The sequence below is a fragment of the Rattus norvegicus genome, chromosome X (assembly GCF_021556685.1).
Source record: "Rattus norvegicus strain SHRSP/BbbUtx chromosome X, alternate assembly SHRSP_T2T, whole genome shotgun sequence".
Taxonomy (NCBI): domain Eukaryota; kingdom Metazoa; phylum Chordata; class Mammalia; order Rodentia; family Muridae; genus Rattus; species Rattus norvegicus.
The window spans coordinates 140,379,208-140,406,369 of NC_141554.1; the positions used below are offsets into that span (position 1 = coordinate 140,379,208).

Genomic DNA, 27,162 nt, shown 5'->3' on the forward strand with positions numbered 1-27,162 from the left:
AGATCTCAGTGAATTTGACCTACTAGAGTTCTAGGACTGCTGCATAGTGAAACATTGTTTCAAAAAAAGAGGAAACCAACTTCTTTAGGCCATTACATAAAAATAAATAAATCATTAAAAAGAAGAGGGTGCTTTGAGAGATGTTTGCTCCAGGTACATACAATAAGAGCTTTAGAGAAAGAAGCAGCCTGATTCTTCTGACAGCCAGAAAAAATCATAGAAGTGGCAACTGATAAGCAGATTGAGAGTCAGATATGAGACCTGAGAGATAGCTCAGCCGTTAAGAGCACTTGTTGCTCTTGCAGAGGACCGAGGCTTGATTATCAGAGCCCAGATGACAGTTCACATGCATCTGTAACTCCAGTTCCAGTGGGATTCAATGTCCTCTTTTACTTTTCATGGGTATCAGACATGCATGTGGTGTACAGACATACATTTATGGAAAACACTCACACACATAAAATAAAATAAATCTAAGAAAAAAATTTAAAGCAAATAGATATTCATCAGAGGGACGGCTTGAGTAGGCCCTGGAGACCATAGCATTCAAAACCTTCTACTTTCTTCCCAGAGGTTCAGCTGCTCTATATTCAAAATGCGTGTAGCTCAAATAATAGCATGAAATATGAGGGGAAGAAGTCTTTGAACGACTCCTTTGAAAACAGTTGATAAAATAGCTAAACTGAACGTCAAGGAACACTAATGCCCTAAAGATTATTATATGCATACACGAAGTGATCTAAAACAGAGGTGGGGATCTGCCAGACCCCACAAGCTGGTGCCAAGGTTATTTCCATACAGGCATTAGGTTCGGCCTAACCAAATGACTGTGCAGAGCTCCGTGAAGCATCCACAGAGGAAGTAAGAATGACCTTTAATGGGCATGTTCTTTATGTCAGCATTTCCATCTGCACTGCTCGAGGGGGAGCCGAGACATTGGTTCTCTTTAATTCTTGGAGGCATTTGAGTTTACCCTATTAATTTGCTCCACAAACCATTCATTCCGAGCTAGAGCAGAAGCGGCTTTAACTGAATGTTTGTCTGAAATTCAAAAGGGTGTGGTTCAAATGAGCAGGTCCACCATGCTGTCAAGAGGGCTTCTCTAAATCAACTGTTTGTTAACTGCCTAGATGGAGACAGAGCATTCACAGTGCCCAGAGCAATGTACTTTGTTTCAGGGAAGCGTCAATCAATTTTCAGTTTCATCATCGCATTTGCCTTTCATGCCAACCCCCGCCTCCACATAAACACACACTTTCAATAGAATAAGAAACCAGTTTGTACTTCAGAGAGCCTTTTGGGCTGAGATAAGAGATGAAAACATCTGGGTTCTAAGGCCTCTTGTTCCCAAGGGACTACTATGCAGCTAACAACTGTTTACAGAAACCCTCTGAGCTCCTTGCTGCCCCCACTCCCACCCTTCCAGCACAGGCAAGACAATGCCAAATCACAAGATAAAGCTCAAGGTCAACTCCAAGAACAAATTATTCACAGACAGAGTCTGAAGCCAGGGCCAACTATGGAATCCACCAACCCAGGCCTAGCATTTTCTTTTAAGAAGTGTTTTAGTAATAGGGTTAAAAGTACGGTCTTCCAAGTCCTTCAGCTAGAATTTGGATCCCAGTGCTGTCACTTGCTAAGTGTATGACTTTGAATAAATCACTTAACTTCTCTGTGATTGTTTTCTCATCTGTAAAATGGGTATAATGATAGCCATTGGGAGGAATAAACGAGCTCATGTTTGCAAAATGCTTACACTAACGCACTGGTTTGAATGAGATGTCACCCATGGTGTTGGAGATTTGTAGTTTTGGTTCTCAGTTGATGGTACTGTTTGGGGAAGCTTGGGATGTGGGGTCTTGTTGGAAAAGATCTACCAACAGAGGGGAGATTTGAGAGCTTAAATACTCTTGCCATTTCCAGTTTGCTCTCTCTGCTTCCTGCCTGCCACCAAAGATGTGAGCTCTCAGCTTCTTACTCCTGTTGCCATGCCTACCACTTCCCTACTAGGATATCCTCTTTTCCTTTTGGAACTATAAGCCCAAAGAAACTCGTCCTTCTTTAAATTGCCTTGGTTTTATCACAACAGCAAAGTAACTACTGCCTATTCTAACTGTTCATTGAGTAATACTGATTTGAGTCTGCTTAAAACAGGTGTGTGGTATTTTCATTTATTTTAAAGGGTTGTTGTAATAATAAATTTTATAAAATAAAATAAAAGTTAAGCAAAGTAACGAAGACACACTCATTTTAAGGTTTTCATTATGTTAGCTCTTGTTGGCTCTTTCTTTCATTGGGTTTGCTTTGCACCTCTTGGCCTCCCGCAGGGGCAGCAGCTTCTTTTCTTTCCTAGGGACATTTAGAACATGGTTTTGTAAGTTCCCCTGTGTTGATCATCTCTTTCTGTCTTCTTCAGATTATGAGGGAGCATCAGGAAAGCAGGGTCAAGTCATCTGCAGCCAAACCTCTCTGTCTATAATCTCCAAAGTCTCAATTTAATTTGTTGAGGTTCTCTTCATTCTGAACTCAGCAGTGGCCCCATAGCAGAACTCAGGGATCACTAACTACATGTGCTTGGGGTTGCCTGGGAGAGAGTCATGAAGTTCCTCTAGCTGGAGCTGATGAGCACTGCAGCCATTATGTTTCTTGTTGCTAGGAGACGCCTGACAAAAGCAGCTTGGGAACAAAAGGGCTTCTTTTGGGTCCTGTTTAAGGGGACACACTCCATGGTGATGGGGAATACCTTGTGGAAGGAGCCTGACGTAGTCAGGTAGCACAGAGAGATGAATGAGGATGCTCAGTTCACTGTCTTCACTTCCTGGTTTTACCCAGCCTGTGCAATGGTCATTCAAGGTCAGCCTTCCCTCCTCGGTTAAACTTTTCCATTTCAAAGACACAGTAGAGGTGTGTCTCCTAAGAGATTTTAAATCTAGACCAATTGTTGTTGACACCCATTTTTTCCTTAAAGGGTTAAGAATGGGTGGGTTAAAGTAACTTATATAGCAGGATGATTCATGCTGTCCTCTAGAGATGCCCACATTCTAATTCTGAGAACATTAACATGTTACAAAATTGATCCATACCACCTACAAGAGAAAAAGAAAACTCTTCAACATCCATTCAAACGTGGGACCCCAAATGTTTTCCTAGCTTTATGGTCACTGTTTCAAGGTTCTCCATGGTTTATGATCAATTCACACTAGGCTTTGGCTTTGCCTCACCTGATCCTCCTTTGTTTGGACAAGAGTTCCTGGACAGACTAGTCTTATGTTAACTTGACATACAAACTATAGTTATCTGAAAGGAGGGAATCTCAATTGAGAAAATGCCTTCATAAGATCCTGCTGTAAGGCATTTTCTTAATTATTAATTGTTGGGGGATGGCCCTTCCCATTGTGGATGGTTTCATCCCTGGGCTTGTAATCATAGATTCTATAAGAAAGCAGGCTGAGCTAACCATGAGGAGCAAGCTAACAAGCAGCATAGCATAGCGTCTGCATTAGCTCCTACCTCCAGGTTCCTGCTCTGCTTGAGTTCCTCACCTCACTGCTTTTGATAATGAACTGTTATATGGAACAATGGATGAAATAAAGCCTTTCCTCCCCAAGTTGGTTTTGGTTATGATGTTTCATCATAGCAGTAGAAACACTAAGACAGTCCTGTTATGGCTTATGCTGTTCTCATGAGGGTAGCTTTCTTTACTCTCTTGTATTAGGTTGAGTTTCTGCATACCACCACCACCACCACCGCCACCACCACCAGCACCACTGCTACCACCACCACCCTATCACCACCACTACCACCACCACCACTACCACCCCTATCACCACCACCACCACCACCACCACTACCACCCCTATCACCACCACCACCACCACCCCCCCTATCACCACCACCACCACCACCACCTCTATCACCACCGCCACCTCCACCACCACCCACCACCACCACCACCAGCACCACTGCTACCACTACCACCCACCACCACCACCATCACCTCTATCACCACCACCACCACCACCACCACCACCAGCACCACTGCTACCACCACCACCCTATCACCACCACTACCACCACCACCACTACCACCCCTATCACCACCACCACCACCACCACCTCTATCACCACCACCACCTCCACCACCACCCACCACCACCACCATCACCTCTATCACCACCACCACCACCACCACCACCCCTATCACCACCACCACCACCATTACCACTATCACCCCTATCACCACCACCACCAACACCACCACCTCCACCACCACCACCACCACCACCACCACCACCATCACCACCTCCACCAGCACCACCACTACCACCACCACCACCACCACCACCACTACCACCTCTATCACCACCACCACCATCACCACCGCTACCACCACCACCCTGGCTTCCCTGCTCCTCCCCTAGACTCTTTAGCCATTGCACTTCATTCAGTATTTACACTTTTGTCTATCACCACGGAATATGAATAAATATTATGGGGGCAGGAACAGGACTGTTAAGTTTTGAAAATCTCTTTCACCTCACAACCCACCATCACATACACACACACACACACACACACACACACACACACACACACACACACCTCAATAAATGTCTGAAAAATTAACATGATACTGAAATGGAATATGACAGAGGTCTGTGAGAACCAGTGTCTAATTTCACAAGAATGTTGCTTGTTGCTTTAAGGTAGGAAAAAAGGAACCAGGATTAAGAGCTGGGGAGCTATAGGTTCAAGTCTATGCTCTGATCCACATTAGCTATGCAACTTTATGCTAGAGGCTGAGTATCCTTGTGCTCCAAATTCCTTGTCTGTAGAATGGGAAAACTAACAACACCTGCCCTTGTGACTGTAGTTAGTGCAGTGAGATCATGTGTTCGAATCTCTTAAAGAACTCACTGGCACAAATTGCTAGCTATATCAGCTAACATTACTATTGTTATCTGAAGCATTTGTATGGTAGTAGCCTTCCCTGCATGAGTCAGTCCCTTCATTGTCTCAAGGCTTCACTTTTCCCATCTCACCATAGCAACCAATCATCCTCAGAGATATCAGCAGCCTACACTTTATCTTTAATCCATTGCTTTTTATTTACTTGTGCACATGCCATGGTGCACATCTGGAGGTCAGAGAACAACTTGCTGCAGTTTTTTTCCACTTTGTGGGTCCCAGAAATCAAACTCAGGTCATCAGGCTTGGTCCCTGGTGCCTTTACTTTCCAAACCATCTCACTGGCCCCAACACTTTATTTTTAAAAGGGGGGAAAAAGAAAGACTCGATTTTAAAATGCCTTTCCGCTAGGCATTCATTAAGTTGTCCCAATGCAGTTTTGATTCTATTTCCAAGGACACTTGTCCCCCGAATCATCAGAAAGAGATCTCCTGTAGTGAATGGAAACTTTCTAAATAAAAATACTGATATCTAAAATTGTTCGTTAAGAAATGCTTGCCCTCCACTGCACATCACAGCAAGCTCATCCATCTGAGAATGACTCCTTTACGAACACCCCTATCGGTTTTGTTGTTGCTCCATTGCTGTCTCACAGCAGTTTGACATCAGACTCAAGACTGAGACAGGGTGGGAAGTTTGTCAAGTTCAAGTCATCTGGGCAGCACTGCTGCTTCTCCTTGTTGTTAATGAGTTGGCGTCTTCCCTTTGAGACAGACTGAAGTGAACTTGAATCAGACCCTTAGTCCTGAAACAATGCACCCTTACCTTTGTTGAAGCCCAAAGAGCTTTTCAGCGCCGAGGACAGTGTGTCTTAACAAATGGCATTCCGTTCATTTTCTGCACAGAGGCTCCAGGCTCAGCAGGATTCCACTGCATTCTTGGCAGTCTGGCTCCTCTCCTCTGGCAGGGGGTCAGCCTGGGGCCACTGGGGTCAAGAAACCTCCACGGGCTGCCTCAGCCTCTGAAGAGGACAATGCAAGCCTCAGAGTCAGCACTTCCTGCTTCAGTAGCCTAGCCTATAGTGTGTGTGTGTGTGTGTGTGTGTGTGTGTGTGTGTCCGTGCCCACGCCCTTGTGCCTGTGCCTGTGCCTGTGCCTGTGCATGTGCACATGTGCTCATAATAAGTAGCCCCTGGCTGGACAGACCTTTAGGACAAACAAGGGACACACAAAGAAAAGGACACTTTAGAGACATCAGGAAGGAAGGGGGTGGAGGGGTAGTCCTACTGCCATGCATGCTACTAGAAGGGATTTCTCAGTTGAAGGGCCTGGGAAGGGTACCTTTCCCAGGAAAGTTCTTGTAAGCAGCACATGCCTGAACTTTTTTGGGTATGTATGTCATGGGCATCATGGCCTCCAGGAAGGATGTAATACAAACAGTCTGTGAATTTGAATAGGGACATTGTAGACTATTTTCCTCTTCTTTTATGGGCTCTAAGCCTGCTTGGCTAAGTATTGTTTAGGTAGTAAGTGTCACCAACCCCACTGTTGGGGTTTAAATCTTGACCCGCACCGGGACAAAGCACACCAAGCCAACATGGTTCCACGTGGAGAAGTTTAATGAAAGAAGAGTAGAAGGTGGGGGATAAATAAAGAAGGCCGGCCGTGGGCACGTGGAGGGAAGGCGGGCCATGGGGAGAGAAGGGACAGGGACAAAGATGGAACAAGAGCAGAGAAGAGTAAGAGCAAGAAAGAGCAAGAGGAGGAGGAGGGGGCAAGCAGCCCCCTTTACAGTCAGGCACAGCTGGCTGTTGCCAGGCGACCGTGGGGCGGGGCATACCTGTTGCTAAGTAGCTGTGGGGGTGGAGCTTAGACAGAATACCAACACCCACTCTTTTAATAATTATTATTTGTGTTTTTACATTGTGTGTGTGTGTGTGTGTGTGTGTGTGTGTGTGTGTGTGTGTGTGTGTTGTGCATATGGAGATCAGAGAACAAATTGCAGGAGTCAGTTCTCCTTCTACAAATTGGATGGATTTCAGCGATCAAATTCAGGTTGTCAGACTTGGCAGCAAGTAACTTTACCATCACTCTTAAAGGCCGTTTCCATCGTCACGTTCCAACTAGGTAACATTTTCCAGCCCGTGAGAAGTGGAGGAAAGGCAGATAAAGAGTTCAAGGACACTCTTGGCTACCCAGTCAGTCTAAGACCAGCTTGAGCTATATGAGACCTTATCTCAAACAAAGAAACAAACAAAAATGTAGGTACTCTGGAGATGGCTTAGTCCAGAGGATTCCCATAGCTTGCTGGCCACTAAGTAGGACCAATCAGTGAACTCTGAGCTTCATGAGAGACCCTATCCCAAAATAAGATAGACAGCAATCAAAGAAGACACCGATGCCAACCTCCAGCTTCCACATGTGTGTGAACATGCACCTTCACATAAACACACACATACACACACAGAAAGAGACAGAGGCAGAGACAGACAGACTCAGAGAGACAGAGACAGAGACACAGACACAGAAAGATGCTCACACATACACACCAAAATGAAAAACCAAAACCAACCAACCAAATGAACAATAGCAACAAAGCGACAAGGCTCCAATCTGTCCAATGCCTCCCTGAATGTGCCCAAGTATGCCTGGTGTAAACTGGCTATAGATGAGAAAGTGAGAGGGGTTACATGTGATGCCATTTACAGCCATTCATTTCTGATCAGAGATGATTTTGGTCTGTAAGTCTGAGAAGTTGGGCCCCTGGTAGGGAAGGACACAGGGGGAGAGCATTTGGGTTTGTTTGGGGCTGGTGAAGCGGCTCTGGAAAAGATGTGAACAGTCAGTAGCAGAGCACAGGGGTAAATACTATAAGCGTGTAGGCGTACCTGTGTTCCTGTCCTACAGTGCAGGTCCCCTGCCTGTCTGCCTGTCTCTCTGCCTACCGCTCTACCTTCCTTCCTGTCCCTTACTTACCTTCCAGTCCATTGCTTGCCTGTCCTTCACCTGCCTGTCCCTAACTTGCCTGTCTTTCCCAAGGGAAAAGTTTCAACTCAGGAAGCAAGGCAAGAACAAGTGGCTAGCTTCAACTCTCAGAGTTTGTTGGGAGAAACTTTACACAAGACAGCTTTCCTTTTATTCCCACCTGTCAACTGGTGAGAACAACTGGCCAACCTTGTGGCCACTGGCCATATGTGACTGCTGGTCGTTTGAAATGAAGCTGGTCTGAATCGAGGCATGAGATAAGTGTGAAATGCACCCTCGATTTCAGAGATGTAATACAGTATAAGAATTTCAAATAGCTCAGTCACAATTTGGAAAATATCAGTTACATGTTGAAATGGTAACAACTGGACCTAATGGCTTAAAGAATACATATTGCTAAAATTACATTCACTTGTGCCTATTAGTTTTTCCTTTTTAAAATGTGGCTACTAGAAAAGTGTACATTGCATGTGTGGCATGCATTACACTGCTGTGGAACATTCATTTTAGAATCCCTTAAATGTCCTCATTAGAATGTCATTAGGAGTTTATCCAAGGACTGCTGAAGGCGACACTGGCTTGGAGTATACTCTGAAGCAGCCTGTATCAGCATGGGTCTTTGAAATTCCACAATATCAGGCTTAAAATTTCAGATACACTAGATTAAATATAACAATAACAGATCTATTAAGAGAAACAAAAACCAGTTCTTCCTTGGTTCCCCACTATTCCCACTACACACAGAGATACACAAACACACACACACACACACACACACACACACACACCACAGCCCATGACCAAAATCTTCAAGTCAGAAGACAACTTTCCTACTGCAGTTTCAAAGCCTACTGCACCCTTAACAGAGCATTTAGAATCCTGGGAGCTTCTGGCTTCCAGTGTGGAAAGCCCAGGAGGTGATCACTAAAATGGCCCCTCCATCCTGCAGTTTCTAATTGCTGCAAGTTCTCTTTTGTTCTCAGTTCTCACCTTTGCTCCCTTCTATCCTGTCAAGTTCTTAAGGCCCTGTGAGTGGAGTGGACCAAGCCAAAAAAAAAAAAAAAATCCCAAGCCTTTCTCTCTCTATTGTGGCCTCCCTGGGCTTCCCACAGGTGTCCCTTAGCCACTTGTGCTATTGAATAGCTCACTAAGCAGAACTAGGAGGGGGGCAGCTCTTGTCCATCAGTCAGGCCACCTCCTGCTGCTGTTAGCAGAGGGAAAGTTCTTTCAAAATGGCCCTGCTTTGTAAATTGAACTGGGGAAGAAAGCTGCCTTACCCTTTGTCGAAAGAGGGAGGCAGCCGTACAGATCAAATTAGAAATAGGCAAATGAGATAAGAACTGACTGTGGGACCAGCATAATTCAGAAAACGAGAGAGAGCTCCACCACCAAACTAGAAGGGTACACTGCAAACGCTGAGATCTGGTGGGATCTAGGAAGAAATGTTACGTTTTCTCTTTCCAAATCCTATGTGAACTTGGCCACTTAAATACTGACACTCTTCTCACTTTAATCTTCATTTTAAGGCACGGGTGTGTCTCAACTGGTAGAGTTCTCCTCTGCATATCCCTGGTTTTGTTCCCCAGCATCACCTGAAAGGGATGAGGTCCTCATGTTCAGGAGCTGCAGGCAGGAGAATCACCCTTAACTACATAGTATATTTAAAGATGCCCTTCAGCATCTCGAACACATGGGCACTGGAAAAAATTTCCTGAACAAAACACCAATGGCTTATGCTCTAAGATCAAGAATCGACAAATGGGATCTCATAAAACTGCAAAGCTTCTGTAAAGCAAAGGACACTGTGGTTAGGACAAAACGGCAACCAACAGATTGGGAAAAGATCTTTACCAATCCTACAACAGATAGAGGCCTTATATCCAACAAAGAACTCAAGAAGTTGGACCGCAGGGAGACAAATAACCCTATTAAAAAATGGGGTTCACACTGAACTGAGAATAGGAACCCCATTGAAGGAATCAGAGAAAGAACTGGAAGAGCTTGAAGGGGCTCGAGACCCCATATGAACAACAATGCCAAGCAACCAGAGCTTCCAGGGACTAAGCCACTACCTAAAGACTATACATGGACTGACCCTGGACTCTGACCTCATAGGTAGCAATGAATATCCTAGTAAGAGCACCAGTGGAAGGGGAAGCCCTGGGTCCTGCTAAGACTGAACCCCCAGTGAACTAGACTGTTGGGGGGAGGGCGGCAATGGGGGGAGGGTTGGGAGGGGAACACCCATAAGGAAGGGGAGGGGGGAGGGGGATGTTTGCCCGGAAACCAGGAAAGGGAATAACACTCGAAATGTATATAAGAAATACTCAAGTTAATAAAAAAAAATGGGGTTCAGAGCTAAACAAAGAATTCACAGCTGAGGAACGCCGAATGGCTGAGAAACACCTAAAGAAATGTTCACCATCTTTAGTCATAAGGGAAATGCAAATCACAACAACCCTGAGATTTCACCTCACACCAGTGAGAATGGCTAAGATCAAAAACTCAGGTGACAGCAGATGTTGGTGAGGATGTGGAGAAAGAGGAACACTCCTCCATTGTTGGTGGGATTGCTGACTGGTACAACCATTCTGGAAATCAGTCTGGAGGTTCCTCAGAAAATTGGACATTGAACTGCCTGAGGATCCAGCTATACCTCTCTTGGGCATATACCCAAAAGATGCCCCAACATATAAAAAAGACACGTGCTCCACTATGTTTATAGCAGCCTTATTTATAATAGCCAGAAGCTGGAAAGAACCCAGATGCCCTTCAACAGAGGAATGGATACAGAAAATGTGGTACATCTACACAATGGAATACTACTTTGCTATCAAAAAAATGACTTTATGAAATTCATAGGCAAATGGTTGGAACTGGAAAATATCATCCTGAGTGAGGTAACCCAATCACAGAAAAACACACATGGTATGCACTCATTGATAAGTGGCTATTAGCCCAAATGCTTGAATTACCCTAGATGCCTAGAACAAATGAAACTCAAGACAGATGATCAAAATGTGAATGCTTCACTCCTTCTTTAAAAGGGGAACAAGAATACCCTTGGCAGGGAAGAGAGAGGCAAAGATTAAAACAGAGGCAGAAGGAACACCCATTCAGAGTCTGCCCCACATGTGGCCCATACATATACAGCCACCCAATTAGACAAGATGGATGAAGCAAAGAAGTGCAGGCCGACAGGAGCTGGATGTAGATCGCTCCTGAGAGACACAGCCAGAATACAGCAAATACAGAGGCGAATGCCAGCAGCAAACCACTGAACTGAGAATAGGACCCCTGTTGAAGGAATCAGAGAAAGAACTGGAAGAGCTTGAAGGGGCTCGAGACCCCATATGACCAACAATGTCAAGCAACCAGAGCTTCCAGGGACTAAGCCACTACCTAAAGACTATACATGGACTGACCCTCGACTCTGACCTCATAGGTAGCAATGAATATCCTAGTAAGATCACCAGTGGAAGGGGAAGCTCTTGGTCCTGCTAAGACTGAACCCTCAGTGAATGTGATTGTTGGGGGGAGGGGAGCAATGGGGGGAGGATGGGGAGGGGAACACCCATAAAGAAGGGGAGGGGGAGGGGCTAGGGGGATGTTGGCCCGGAAACCGGGAAAGGGAATAACACTCGAAATGTAAATAAGAAATACTTAAGTTAATAAAAAAATTAATAAAAAAAAATAATAATAATAATAATAAAGAAAAGAAAAAAAAACAAAACAAAAAAAACCAAAAAAAAATTTTTTAAACAAGAAGAATCATGGTAACTAACCAAAGTCTAATATAAAATATACTTAAATAATTCAAACCTTGTTTACCTAATTTATCCTGTACATAAATGTGATTCATATAAAAGCAATCAAGTGATTTTGGTGGTAAGAAAAAAAATAAAGATGCCCTTGCCTATAGGAGACATTGACTGACAAATATATTAGTCTCAAACTAGCAACCACAAACTAACTACCAACTCTCACAGAGGTCAATAGTGTCTGGCCCTCTCCATTAGGCAGTCTGTAGAGGAATGCAGAGCATCTTCTCAAACAGATCACTTGAAAGTAATTTTTTTCTGAGTGACAGTGTTACCAACATTAAGTAATTCGTTGTCTGAAGCTCGGTGAAACTTACATTTCCAAAGTGCAGTGTGAACTCGTAAGGAATCTGCTTCGACCCCTGCGCCCTCCTCTTCCTCCAGCTCTAACTCACCAGAATAGCAGCTCTCAACCTGTGAGTTGCACCCGCTTTGGGAGTCAAACAACCCTTTCACAGGGGCCACAAATCATATATTTATATTATGATTTATAACAGTAGCAAAATTAGAGTTATGAAGTGGCAATGAGTAATTTTAAGGTGGGGGAAGGGTCAACAGAACATGAGGAGCTGTATTAAAGGGTGGTAGCATTAGGAAGGTTGAAAACTACCGCACCAGAAGAATGAATAGAAGCTTCTCCATGGCTGGCAGGGCGGTCTTTTTCACAAATGGGAAGGCCAGTCTTTTGTGGTCCCTCCCCTTTTCTGATCCAAAGTTCTTCCAGGGACACAGCCAGACTTAGTCTGAGACTCAGCTAAAGGACTTCTGAGTATGTTCTACACTGCAGCAGGCTCGCTCTCAGCCATAGGGCACTTCTAAAACCTTGAATTGATTTGATTTACTGGGCTTCAGCCTGGCACCCTGGCAGGTGAGAGGTTACTTTACCTCAGTTGGTTCCTGAGAGAAAAAAAGCTGAAATACCTCCATGTCAGTCGTGTACTTTCCCTGTCAACAGACAGCAGACGTGCAATCCATAAACAAACCCAAAAGACATCAGTTCACACTTGTGGGACATAGCCAGTTGCTCTTGTCATGTAGGCAGTCCCATGGTGCTCATGTTACTTCAACAAACCTCAAGCATCCAGCTGGCTTCAGTTTTCTCAAATTCTGAAGACAAAGGAATTTTGAAGTCGAGGAAGCAGCAGGCCTAGTGTCTTGGTTGCACATGGGGAGAAATGGAGACCTAGTTAAGGAACAACCACCTTTTGTGTGATAATAAATTAATGGCACAGGCTGAAGGAGAAGTTACATCTCCAGGCTCAGCAAGTACTTAGGAGCACCAGCTACATGCCTTACTATGTACCAAGGCGTGGACATACAACTCTCAATCAGGTCATAAAGGTCACTCAAAGTTTCGTATCTATTTCTTTGACTTTGAAGTAGATCATACACTAATTCCAACAAGCCTAGCAGAATATTTGGAGCTCGATTTCAACCAGCAGGTGGTGACTAAAATTAGCACTACTGCCCCATGGAGTGGGTCAGTCTCTCAGCACATGCAAGCTTGTTGAACTGTGTATCCTTCTCCTCCAACCTTCTCCCATCCGTTATTAAATACTTCTGGAACACCTACACTGTGGAGAGGTAGTGCTGTAGGCTCTGGGGCTTGTTGAGAACAAGACAGCTTTGGGCTCTCTCTTTACTGGAGTTTCCTGCCTATGGTCACACTGCTCCAGGCTTCCATGCTTTACCTGGTAACCAGAGTCTGTTGTGCTAAAAACTTAGAATGCTCCATATGCAGAGCTAAGCACAGAAGCCAAAAGTTTCCTGTGCTCATTTTAAACAGACTATCTGAAGAGCATTATTACACTGAAAGGCCGTATGAAGTATAATCTCCTCTTTCTTCCCTGCACTAGACTGTTGGGGGGAGGGGGACAATGGGGGGAGGGTAGGGAGGGGAACACCGATAAGAAAGGGGAGGGGGGAGGGGGATGTTTGCCCGGAAACTGGGAAAGGGAATAACACTCGAAATGTATATAAGAAATACTCAAGTTAATAAAAAAAAAAGAAAAGAAAAGAAAAACTGGTTAAGAATTTTGATTTTATTATTGGATATTTTATGTATTTACTTTTTGAATTTCATCTCCTTTTTGGTTACCCCACTCCCATCACCATCCTCCTGCTTATATAAGAATGTGCCCCCTAACACCAACATTTCTCTGTTGCCAATCTCCATCCTGCTCAAGCATTTAGAGATTTGGGCTTTTTCTTAAATGCAGTGACTTGGTCTCCATTTTTGTGGTCTGCATTGGTCCCAGAGAATAGGGATTCTCTGACCATCAATAGGAAAGGTGGTCTACTTGGAGGTAACACTCCACACTGCTGGTAACAGCACCATCAGCTCATCTTAAAAGCCACTGACCAGCTGTAGACCACAAAAGAGAAGCTGACCCTCTGTCAAGTTTGCCTGACTCACTTTGTCAAAGAGGTTACTGACTACCCTGAACAGGTGAACAATTAGGTCTTTATTTGGGGTCACATGCATGCCCAGGACTTCACTGCAAGGTCAAAGGTACAGCCCACATGGAAGTTGGCTAAACATGTAAGAGGTGGAAAATGCCAACGGTGGCAACTAAATATAAATGTGCACATGGGTGGGTTCCGGAAACTGCAAAGCAGTGAGCATGACACTGAGCCCCAGCAGAATTCTGGATCGTTAGCAAACAGGTGGCTTTGCACATGTAGAAAAGAACGTGGAGGTCACCCTACTGAACTTGAAAAGGTTAAAGAGGAAACCTCTAAGTGACTCTCATCAAACAGAGTTTAATGATGGAAAACAGAAAGTGTCTTAGTATTTATTTATTGGTTACTTTTGCTCAGGGCTAGGGCTTGGGAAGGCATGAATCAGAGTCTCCCAATGTAGTAGTTTGGCCTGGATGTTGCCTCTCTAGCAGTAACTGGAGGAGGTTTTACATAGAGGACGACATAGAGGCAAAGACAATGCCTGAAAACTACAAATTTAAGGTTTGAATTTTATTTTGCAGCAGTCAACTTGAATAAAAATGCTAATGACATATAGTTCATAGTGGGTTTCTAATACTCAGCTCTATTAAAGTTAACATGGATCAAGCCTAAAGAGACCTAGAGCAGTCAGTTGGGTACATTAATTAGTACCCTTAACCTTTTTTACGTTACAAGTATGAATAAACTTAAGTGAACTATTTTTTGTTAAAAAAAAAAAAAACCAAACAGGTGAAACTAACCAATCAGAGAAGCAGCAAAGATTAAAATTATGTAATACGGATCTTTCAAGTGTTACTCAGATAGACGCTTTTATGTTTTTAACTATATTTTTCTGTGTATCAGTGTTTTGCCACATGTATGTATGGGCATTGGGATTGTGCCTAGTGTCAGTGGAGGTCAGAAGAAGGTGTTGGATTCCCTGGCAGTTGAGCAAAAGATGGTTGTAATTCATGACAGGGGTCTTGGGAACTGAACCTGGACTTGAGTCCTTTGTGAGGGCAACAAGTGCTCTTAACCACTGAGCCATCTGTCAGCCCCTCAGATAAAGGCTTAAGAAGTCTGTGGCGCATCTATTTACTTTTGGGGGCTTATTTATGTTTGAGAGTGAATCTCAGGTGTCCCAAGCGGCCATCATACGTCCCGTGTACCTGAAGCTGCTTTTGGACTCCTGATTCTTCCTTCTTTCTTTCATGTTTTTTTAAAAAAGATTTATTTATTATATATGAGTATACAATCATTGCCTTCAGACACACCAGATGAGGGCATCGGATCTCATTATAGATGGTTGTGAGCCACCATGTGGTTGCTAGGATTTGAACTCAGGACCTCTGGAAGAGTAGTCAGTGCTTTTAACCACTGAGCCATCTATCTCCCCAGCACTCCTTTCTCTCATGTTTTTAATTTATTTTATTTCTTATATACACTGTCCTGTCTTCAGACACATCAGAAGAGGGCATCAGCTCTCATTACAGATGGTTGTGAGCCACCATGTGGTAGCTGGGATTTGAACTCAGGACCTCCAGAAGAGCAGTCAGTGCTCTTAACCACTGAGCCAACTCTCCAGCCCCCATGTAGGCCCTCTTAGTGGTTGCTTTCTCCAGGGACTTTCTCTTTTGCCTCTAAGGAATGATAAAGGCTTATCTGAACCTTATTAGAGTTGCTACTGGCCCTCACTGGTCTCAGTGGGAGAGGATGTGTCAAATCCTGTGGAGACTTGATGCCACAGGGAAGGGGGATGCCTGGGGGTATAGATGCCCTTTTCAGGTGAAGGGGAGAGGGGATGAAGAACTCTGGGAGGGGGACTGGGGACAAAAATGAGCATGTAATGATCAAAAATCATGGCCCCTGTGCTGGCTCAGTGATGCATTGTAGTGGCTAGGCTGAATTGTATATATTTCCTGTGTATTTTCCTGTATGAGCTCCCCTTTCCTGTGTGGTTTTTGATTAGAGAGATTTGTGTGTTTGTTGTGTAGATTTGAAGTACTGGGGAGGGAACTCCAGGCCCTACACAGGCTAGGCAGGGACCCTACCACTGAGCTCTATCTCTAACCCCATTAGAGTGGTCCATAAACAAATGCACTGAGGTGGAGATGTGCAAGGCAGAAGGAACGCTATGGGCAGTTTTCAGCACACACACACACACACACACACACACACACACACACACACACCTTGACCCATATGTGCCGACACTACATGTGATCTGAGCCTCTGACTGATCAATCAAACCTTCCATGTATCCCACAATTTCTGTCCCATGATGTGTTTCCGTACTGCAGATTAAGGGACATCTTCCCCTCTCAACCATAAAATGCAAACTTCAGCATGAGATATCAAGCACCTAACTTACTCTACAGAGACTGTTCCCCAGCTCCTATGATATGAGCTGTCAAATCCCAGGCACAGATGCTCTCCTCTCCACAATGTGATGGGGTTGTCATCCCACAGTCAAAACTCTGACCCAGAATTGTTCCTGTTTGAAAGAACTGCAGGGACAAAAATGGAGAAAATCCTGGGGAAAAGGAAGTACAGAGTCAGGCCCAAGGTCGGATCCATCTCAAGGGGAGACCCCAAGACCTGACACCATCACTGAGGCTATGGGGCGTTCACAAAAAGGGAGCTCTCATGACTGCCCTCCCAAAGACCCAACAAGCAGCTGAAAGAGTCAGATGCAGATGTGTGCACCCAACCAATGGACAGAAGCTGCTGACCCCTGTGGTTGAATTAGGGAAAAACTGGAGGAAGCTGAGGAGGAGGGCGGCCCTGTAGGACCAGCAGTCTCAACTAACCTGGACCCCCGGGATCTCTCAGACACTGGACCACCAACCACGAGGCATACACCAGCTGAGATGAGCCCCCCCCCCCCAAACACATATACAGTAGAGGACAGCCCGGGTCTGGGTTTAGTCAGAGAAGATGCACCTAACCCTCAAGAGACTGGAGGCCCCACATGGAACCTATCCTGTCACATGGACCTTGATGTGTCGAAGTTTAAATAACTTGATTCCAAACCCAGAATTGTAATAAAAATCAAGATGGCTGCCTGCACAGACAGCACAATTCGCTGTCTTTTTGGCCCCATTCTCATGAGATGGCAAGCCGCAGCAAAAGCTAGGATTTGCATTAAGAAATCTCTGATCCGACCACTATGCTTTTTGGTCCAAAAAGCAGCTGTGGGGCTGGCTCTCGGGACACAAATGGCTTTTCACGTGTGCTTGACCACCCAGGTCAACCTAGGCCATTTGGGTCCTGCAGCCAGTTCCTGTCTTAGAGCTGCCTCTCTGAAAGCCAACCTTCCCAAGGCTAGACCTGAATCAAACCACTCACTACCACAGCATAGCACGCAAGGACAGTCTGAAAACACTAAACACCAGAGCCAGAAAGCCAGTTGAATGAGGTTTATTGTTTCAGATTGGGTTTGCCCCATCCCTTGAAGTTTTACTCCCCGCGCTGGCATTGGTGGTAGTAGGCCTCCCGCTCTTCAAGGTACTTGGCCCTCAGAACCGCAGCCCTCTCCTCGTAGGGGATTTTATCCGCTTCTGAACACCTGGCCCACATCCTCCCTGCAGCCTTGGCCACCTGCCCCACAGTCCAGTTTGGATGTTGTTCTTTTATCTCCTCAAAATGGTCTTGGGAGAAGAGCAGGAACGAGGATGGGGGCTTCCGCGGTGCATCTGGATCTCTCCTTCTTCTCTCCCTTCTCGGTCCGGAATAGTTTCTCATTTCACGTTGGTACCGATCTTTGTCGCGCTTGGCCAGGGCTTCATACTTCTTTTTTTCCTTCTTTGAGATGGTCCGCCACTTTTCAGAACACTTTCTAGAAAATTCGGTAAAATCATAATAGGTGTTTGGCTGTTGCTCCCTTGTTTGATTTCTGAAATCCATCATAAAATGGACATAAGGAGAGACGTTCACTTTCGGTCTTACTTTGCTGTCTTTTCCCATGTTTATAGAAGCTCGAATTCCGATCCTGCTGATTGGAGAGCAGCGATTGGTCTTCACTACAGGAGCAGCCTAGACAGTGTCCTCCATGGGGTGAAATCTTCCCTCTGTGTGCGCCTCAGCCAGGGCCCAGCCTTTTCAGTGCTGGTGGGTATTGTTGCGTCAAAGAAGGGAAAATGTGATGTCATCCCTGAGCTGACCAATGGCTGCCAAGCTTAGTTATTTACAGGAAGGCCCTCTTTTTTTTTTTTAAGATTTATTTATTCATTAAAGGTAGTCCCTCTTTTAAAAAAAAAGATTTACTTATTTATTATATAAATACAGTGTGGCTGTCTTCAGACTCACCAGGAGCAGTCATCAGATGGCTCTAAGCCACCATGTGGTTGCTAGGATTTGAACTCAGGACCTGTTGAAGAGCAGTTCGTGCTCTTAACCACTGAGCCATCTCTCCAGTCCTGATTTTTCTTTCTTAACTTCTTGACAAGTATGCCACTATGCCTGGCTTTCTATTTACTTTGTAGACTTGTATTCTTTCTTCATTCATAAAGTAGCATTGCCCTTTGCTCTAGACTTTCTGTGACAGGAAAGACAGTTTGCTTAAGCTCCCAGTTCTGTTGGTCTTCTATGTGCGCTCAGCTGTGTTGTTCTTGAAGAAACCTAGGCTTAGCTGACATTTAAAGAGATTGTACTTGGCGAATTACACTACCCATGAGGAGTGATTAATGACAGCATCTGGCTGGAAGGAAGACTGGGGCACTCCAGAACCTGTGCTGGCGACATTTTTTCCAAGGCAAGAAGCAAATGAAGAGTGCCTTTACCAAATCTCTCCAAGACCCTGAAGAAGAGTGTCACTTGTATTATGATATATACATAAGCATGCACCAACTCCTCACCCAGCCATCAACCAAAGACCTCAGAATGCTTCGAGCTGAAAGAATTGACCTATTCATATTCTGGCTCTATAAAGGCATCCTTGGTCCTGGAAGATCCCTGGCTCTTATCTGTTTGATCTAAGCCAAAGAAAGTTAGGAGTTCATGTTTGTGTAGCTGCTCTGTTCTCACTCCAAGTAAGCACTGGGAATAAACAATAGTGTGGAGATATCCATTTCATTCAAAGATCCTGGGAAAAGGAGATTCTTTGCAGAGCTCATCTCAAGTTATAGCTATGCACCACCAGACTTACCTTCAGCCTGAAGAAAGTCAGTGTACCAAAATACAAACTGAACACAGATTTTTAGCATTCTTGCTGGAATTAATTTTTCAACAACAGAGCACTGCTCTCAGGAGAGACTGTAGGTCAGTTGTGTCATTGACAATGCTATTAGCAAGGAAATGGGCAAAGAAAGACAGTAAATGTGATTACAAAATACTAGCTTTGCTCAAATGACCTTACTGGTGATCCACTATCTTGTAGCCTCAATATTCGATATTTATAAATTTTGAGTATAATATCCCTCCTTTGTCTTAGAAGACATTTTAATGACATTGATAAATCTCCTTGAAGCTTTGGCCTGCTTGGCACTTAGTAAAGAATTTCTGAGCAATGTATTTGCCTTGATTTTAAGAAACTGCCTACCTAAATCATGGGGCATTGCTCACTGTCTGGTTGCAACCTTGAAATCTGCTTGGTGGAAAGAAACACACATTTTCTTTTAGTAACTTTGGTCATTTGGTCTTAGGAGGCCTTGGATTGAGGGTGTACACATCTCATCCCACATTCATCTCTGACCTGGACCATCTTAGTAAACAGGTGGTTATAATTTTATTTTTGTATCTTATCAACAATTTATTTGCCATGGCACAAGGAAGACACTTGTGATATTTTTTACACATACTAAATAACAAGAAAAGGTGTACCTTAAAAGATTGTCTGGAGTGGGTTGGGGATTTAGCTCAGTGGTAGAGCGCTTGCCTAGCAAACGCAAGGCCCTGGGTTCGGTCCCCAGCTCCAAAAAATAGAGAAAAGAAAAAAAGAAAAAGAAAAAAAGATTGTCTGGAAAACACTTTGCGTGTCCAGGAAGACAAAATTGACCTCAGCTAAAATTCTAACTCAAAAAAAAAAAAGTTTGTCCTATTTTGGAGTCAGAAAACTTAATAAACTTGCTTAATTTAAAGCTTTATTTCTCCATTCAAGGGAGGGGGATATAAAATGTATGTTCTTTTCATGTACCTATTACTTTCCTTCTCTTCCCCTTTCTTCTTTCTCAAAATTGTCACCTACACGTGGGAATAATTTCTCATGAATTTAAAAATGCATTGCTAATTATTTGGACATTTCACTAAGAAACCAGAAACACCTCAAACTGCCTCTACTTAATTTGTGACTCAGGTTGGCTAGTTGAGTTCATGCCACAAATGATAAACCCACAGTGTATATTTTTACCCTCATGTATTGGTAGAAGGAAATAGTTCTCAGTGCTAGAAGAAGTACCCTGCCTTGTGCTCCTTCCTCTGCCTGTATGTCGTGTAGAGCATCAAGAGACTCCTTCTGATCTCTCTTTAGCCAGGAGATGTTATCCAGGAACCAGCTTGGGTTGGCATCATAGGAGAGTAGGTTAAAAAATGCACGGCAAGGAACTTTTGATTTATGGTCACGAATGAGGGGCAGGGAATCAGAGAACAGGGGCAAGGAATGGTTGACGGGTGGACATTTTGAAGATCACCTTTATAAAATCCAAGTGAACAAAAAAATCAAGTCAGGACAGAAAACAACAACGACTATGAAAACAACAACAACACCCACTAAAATAAAATAGAAATCTGAGCACAAGTACCCAGCCAAAGCAAAATGGAATTTAAGGCAATTACCCAACTAACTCAACAGCAAAATTCAAAAGGCCCATTCAGTTTCATGAACATTTAAGATCCCCAAATGGTCATAAACTAAATGACCTGCAATTGTAGATCCCCCATGGCTACATAACTTTGCCGGCCAACTCTAGTCTCAGGCCCACGTACTGCAGAGAGGCAGGACAGGTTTTTTGACGGGAACTGGAAAACCACAGTGAGTTTGTTCCAATTTTCCCATGAAATAAAGTGCTGCGGTGAATTGCCTGGCTTTGGAAGTGGATTTGGAGAATTGCTTAGCTCCCTGCTGGGTACTCAACAGATACCCACCTGCGAATTCCTCAGGGTTTGTACATGTCACTGTATACTCAGTGCTTTCCAGTAGGCCTTTGAAACCAATAACTATGAAAAGCCTCGGAAGCAATATTCCCCAGTAACACCATTCCCAATAGATAGCTTAATGTGGCCCACCATACTGGAAAATCCTCACAGTAAATTTATTTCTTTCGAGCTTCTTTTAAAGGCTGCATTAAAAGTAATACCAGCAATAAAATCTACTCTTATGAACCTTCTAGTTATGTTCCATAACTGTGCAGAAATCATAGGATTCTGTATGAGATCTTAAAATAACCTAAACTGAAAGCAGGTACAGATATCAGAGATAATATTCAAATGCCTAGGAGTTCCCTAAGTGTAGCAGTGCTTTTGAGTAAGTACACCATGATAATGTCCTTTCAGCTTCCCTGATTCTTCTGCTACCTACAGGATACCAGCACATCAGCTGTTGGGAGGCATAAATATTGCTGGGAAGCCCTGCATTAACAAATTTTCACCAAAATACAAGCACAAATATTTGCTCTTTAATAAAAATGGTAAGATATTTAAAATGAGGTTATTTGGACATTTAGAGGGTTTTGGAAATTACGGGGTATACACTCAGTGTACATTTTATTTATAAGTAACATCCCTTGAAGAGGTCATTGCCTGCCTTCGCTTTTGACTGAACCTGAAAATCACTTACAGAGTAAATTAAGATTGTGGTATGCAAAAAAAGAAAACGTGGTTGGTTTTTTTTTTTTTTTAAAGCCTAGCCCTAACTTGGAAAGAAAAACTCTAATTGGCCTCTCTCTCCATGGAAGAATTATGGAAGGAATGAATAAATGCTCTAAGGAATGAACAAATGAATTAGTTGTACTTGTAAGACACCCTCATTGTTTTACTAGGAAGTTTTTAGAAAAAATTCTAGAAAACCCTAAACCTGTTTAATTGGTAGTCCTGTTATCTTTTACTGTTACCATTTTGGGACACTTTATGTCTTATACTGGCATGTGCGACACAGCTTCATCTCTGCCGCATATCTGTGTGGTGCCTGACACATAGCTTCGTTTCAGAGTAAACTTGTCACTGCATACAAACTTGCCCCCACCATGCTCAGTGCACATATGTTGGACCGAAGATGAACTGTGTGCTGCTCCCAGAATCAGGCAGCCCATTCTTGGCCCTTGCACTTCACCACTAGGTGAGACCTGAAGCTCCACCCGCACCATATGCTCCTGATGACTGTCAGAAGGTCTCAAAATCAGAACAGAGGCTCAAGCAAACCCACAGCAGGGCTAATATTCTGGAGCCAGAAAAGCAATGTGGGCCTCAGACGGTACATTTTAGAAAGCAGGCAAAAGCCCAAACAGCACCTGTTTTCAATATGGGTTTCTCCATTCCCAAACACACATTTTTACTTGCGTCTCAAATTAGGCCATGGAGAACCAGCCCCCGGTTTCCCACTAGCCCACCCCTTTCCAGAGTGGGATCCGTCTATATAATCAGCTGGCTTGGGCCATGGTGGTCTGGCTGGCATCCACTCACAGTGCCCTCAACCCTGAGTGCTCACTGAGCTTATCTGCTCCCCACATAGCTAACCAACAAGTCTGGCCACGTTACCAAACAGGCTCTTGCCTGTTCTTAGCACAGTAAGCAAGAGGAGCCATGTTTTCCCTCAGGGGAAGAGCTGAAAAGTATAGACTAAATAGAAACCATCGCTCTCTCAGCAAGTCACAACAAGGTTCTGGAGACCATCTTGGTGGCACATTCTCCTGAGGATGGTGGCTGGTGTTTTTCTCCAAGCTAATGAGAGATTTGCACCAATTGGAAGCATCCTTTACTTCCTCCTCCCTCTTGACACGGATCCCCAAATGACAATTGTCTCAGCTTAGAACTTTGCTCCTTGTCAAAATGTGGATCTTCCCAGAGGAAGAGCAGTCTGAGCCTCTGGGGTATTGGGAATGGGAGTAGGTAGGAGGTTGAAAGGTCCTGAGATGATCCTGGCTTTCCTCATAGGTATTGCCAGATCTAACTCTGAATTTCATACAACTCACACAATTTTGGATACGATAATATGCTATGTGTCACTGATATCGAAATAAGGTCCTCAGACCAGCAGCGCTCCTATTCTCTGGGCCCCTGTTTTGTTGTTTTGTTCTTTTGGGCATTTTGGGGTTTTTTGTTTGCTTGTTTTTAAAGGAGATCTCATTAAAACAACTGTTACAGGAAGGAATCTAATGGACTTTCTGCATGCAAAGCAAGTATTAAACCACTGAACATCTCAAACCCTGTGAAATGAAATCTTTAGACTCCCTTCCACAATTCTACTGAAGGAGAGAGGCATTATGGCAAGATTCCTAGATGATTTAGCTATTCATTAAAAGTTGGGACTTTCAACTTGGCACAATAGTTCATGCCTATAAAGCCAGGACTCTGGAAATAGAGATGGGAGTTCAAGGCTAGCCTGCCTGGGCTATGTCCCAAAAGAAACAAAGTTGTCACATTTTGGTGTAATAGACTCAAAGAGACCTAGTTTCAAACCATGGTTCTATGACTGGAGTCATGACGCAATAGCAGAACACACATTTATTATGTAGAGGTCCTGCCTTCCACACTCTTCGCTGTGAAAAAGAACCACAGAGCCTATCCTAGATCTGCCATTTTGTCTTTAATCTTGGAAAAAATCCATTCATTTTAATAGGCTTCAGTGTCTTCATCTCGAAAAAAGTGATAATAGCCTAGTTACATAGTGTTGTAAGAATGAAGCAATAGAGTTCATTAGTGGCTGGCATGTGGTCAGTGCCTAAGAGGTAGTACATAGCACATTACTACTTTGTATGTCCACTATTATTCACCTGTTGTCCTGTAATCATAATCCCTTCGTTTTTCTCCTCAGAACTAAACGTCAGTGAAAGTGTGCTTACAAGTCAGACCTAAGTCCTCAATGAAAAATGTCCCCCAGGCCCAAATACCAATTCAATTCTCTTCTCATACTTTTCACCCTATGCTAACTAGAGACCAGGTTTTTATTTTTAAATCTAAGTTTCAGAATCCGTGGGTTGCAGATCGTGCTCATTTTGGTATGATTAGTCTGATCATGCCAGCTGTGACTGTCAGAAAAGTATGTCATGGGTGACAAGATGACAGAGTCTAACCTTTAAAGGTGCTTGATAGGAGTTAATGATGTGACTTACCACTAACTTAACGGGACCTCCTGTCACAGCTGCACACCAAGCACTATATGTCCATACTGTCAAGAGGCCAATGGCTTTTGACAAAAAAGGAGAACTGGCCACCTCCCCCAGGACTGCTGCTTCGTTCCAAGCACATGTCCTGTCTAGAGCTATGCACATAGTCCCTGGGACTTGAAGCACTGTTTTGCATCCTCTAAGAAATTCTCTCCCCATCTTAAACAGTCACATCACAGTTCTCAGCAACGGAGTCCACCTAGGGCTGAAGGAGCTTGGAGAGAACTTGGCTTCCCTTGTACCTAGACTAACGCCAAAAGATTGGGATGATGATTGTCTCAGTTAGGGTTTTATTGCTGTGAAAAGACATCATGACCAAGACAACTCTTATAAAGGAAAACATTTAATTGAGGCTGGCTTACATTTTCAGAGGTTTAGTCCATTATCATCATGATGGGTTTCAGGGCAGCATCCAAGTAGGTGCTGGAGGAGCTGAGAGATCTGCATCTTGACTGGCAGGCATCAGAAGGAGACTGTCTCACTAGGCACAACTTGAGTGTATGTATGACCTCAAAGCCCACCTCCACAGGGACTTTCTTCCAGCAACAAGCCCACATCTCCTAATAGTGCTACTCCCTACGGCCAAGCATGCAAACTCATAAATTCATGGGGGCATTCCTATTCAAACTACCACAATGGCAAAAATCTCTACCTGTACTCTAGACAGCCTTCACTAACTTCAGACTGTTTAAGAAAATGACATTTGGAACGGGTTCATATGGTACACTGCTTATGTAGTATACTGGAAACCCTGGAGACTGTGGCATGGATTTGTAATGCTAACACCTTGGACATAGAGGCAAGAAGATTAGAAGTTCAAAGTCATCCTTGGCTGCAGAGAAAGTTCAAGTCCCGTTAGTGCTACATGAGACCCTCTCTGGAAAAGGACATTAGGAACATTATATATGTAATCACAGAATGCAGAAGTGTTCCAATAATGGGTTAGGTGCAAGTGTGCATTGGGGTGAGAGGTCTTCCCCATTGAGTTTTCAGAGAACTGGCTCATCTCTAAACAGACTGACCTCAACAGACACTGTTAGAAAGGCAAGGGTCTCTCTTTGAAAGAAAAGCAAAGGCCAGTGTGACTATTAGGAAATTTAACACATTATTGTAGATTAGATGGCTGGGTCAAGTTTTTGGTCACTTTTTAGAAAGCAGGACTCTTGTATTCAGCATATTTTAACAATGCCAAAACCAATTTCAAAGCCAGATCTAAATGTGAAGCAAAAGAAGGGAGGTCAAAAGGAGAAGAAGAAGAAAAAGGAGAAGAGAAGGAGGGGAGAAGGGGAGCGAGGAATGGGAGGGGAGGGGAGGAGGAAGATGTTACAAAGGGAAGTGGTCAGGATAGCTGGTGTAAGAAAGAAGCAGGTAAAGGAGGATTAAACGATGATATGACATAATGATTGATGACATGCTGGCATTATATGGTTATATTTTCATGACCATATCAATATCAGTGTTGATAGAATCAATCTCATAATTAAAAGTAATATCTCCTTGAAAGATAAAATGCTCAAAAACAAGACCTTTTTATGGTATAGGAGTTTCTTTTGTATTTGCTGTGACCAAATACTTAACAAAGAGCAGCTTAAGGGAGAAGAGTCTCTTTCGGTTAACAGTTCAAAGGAACCCAGTCATCATGTTAAGAAAGGCATAGTAGCAGGAATGTGAAGCAATTGGTCTCATTACATCTTAAGTCAAGAGACAAAGAAAGACAAATGGTGCTCAACTTGCTTTCTCCTTTTCCTTCAGTCTCGTACTCCAGCCCGTGACATGGAGCTACCTCCACTCATGGTGAGTCTAAGCACTGCAATCAACTGAAGCCTGACATTGCCTTCACAGGCTTGCCCCGAGGTTTGTCCGCTACGTGATTCTAGAGCCTTGCAAGCTGACAATTCATATAAACTAACACACACACACACACACACACACACACACACACACACACACACACAGAGAGAGAGAGAGAGAGAGAGAGAGAGAGAGAGAGAGAGAGAGAGCAACGTAGTAAGATATTATGTGAAAATAATTGACTAGAGTCCAAAGGAATCTCCTCACTTCATGCCCGTAAGGAAGCGGTGATCCATATGGGTGGATATAGAGAAAGGCACTGAAGGACAATTAGTCCACTAACATCATTCCCCATTCTTACACCCTTTCCACGGGGACAGTCACAAGCTTAGCTAGGTTTCTTTTATCTTACTGGGAAGAGAGCAATATGGAGCCTACCTACACTGATTTCATTTTTAAAAATTCTAAAACGCTTGAATTGTCTTATTTATTTGTGTACTTGCATGCATGTGTGTTAGTGTCTGTATATGTGTGTGTATGTGTGTGTGTGTGTCTCACAGTGCTGACACGGATGTCAGAGGACAACTTATAGGAGTTGGGGGTGACAAAGTTAATAATTCATATTCTGTATATGTCTGTTATGGATGTGGTAATTAGTGTAATTAAGAGGGCTCAGGAACTCTCCTTCCATCATGTGGGTCTCAAGGGTTGAACTCAGGGCTTGAGGCTTGGCCCAAACATGTTTACCCACCAAGCTATCTTTCTGGCTCTATAGTGATTGCTTTTTTTTTTAAAGATTTATTTATTATATATCAGTACACTGTAGCTGTCTTCAGACACACCAGAAGAGGGCATCAGATCTCATTACAGATGGTTGTGAGCCACCATGTGGTTGCTGGG

The 27,162-nt window shown here is 43.7% G+C and overlaps 1 protein-coding gene and 1 long non-coding RNA gene across 3 annotated transcripts in view; one reads left to right on the top strand and one right to left on the bottom strand.

Moving 5' to 3' along the window:
• The window catches only part of LOC102550607 (uncharacterized), a 178,937-nt gene that overhangs the window by 53,083 nt on the left and 98,692 nt on the right, over positions 1–27,162 (top strand). For both annotated transcript variants that reach the window (XR_015646771.1, XR_015646772.1), the window contains exon 3: positions 26,224–26,265. This is a non-coding gene — a long non-coding RNA (uncharacterized LOC102550607). The remainder of the gene's footprint in view (positions 1–26,223; positions 26,266–27,162) is intronic.
• On the bottom strand, positions 17,561–18,260 carry LOC134484169 (high mobility group protein B4-like). The gene has a single exon (XM_087601244.1). It carries the CDS (start codon positions 18,119–18,121, stop codon positions 17,615–17,617), a length of 507 nt encoding a protein of 168 aa, XP_087457370.1. The 5' UTR covers positions 18,122–18,260; the 3' UTR covers positions 17,561–17,614.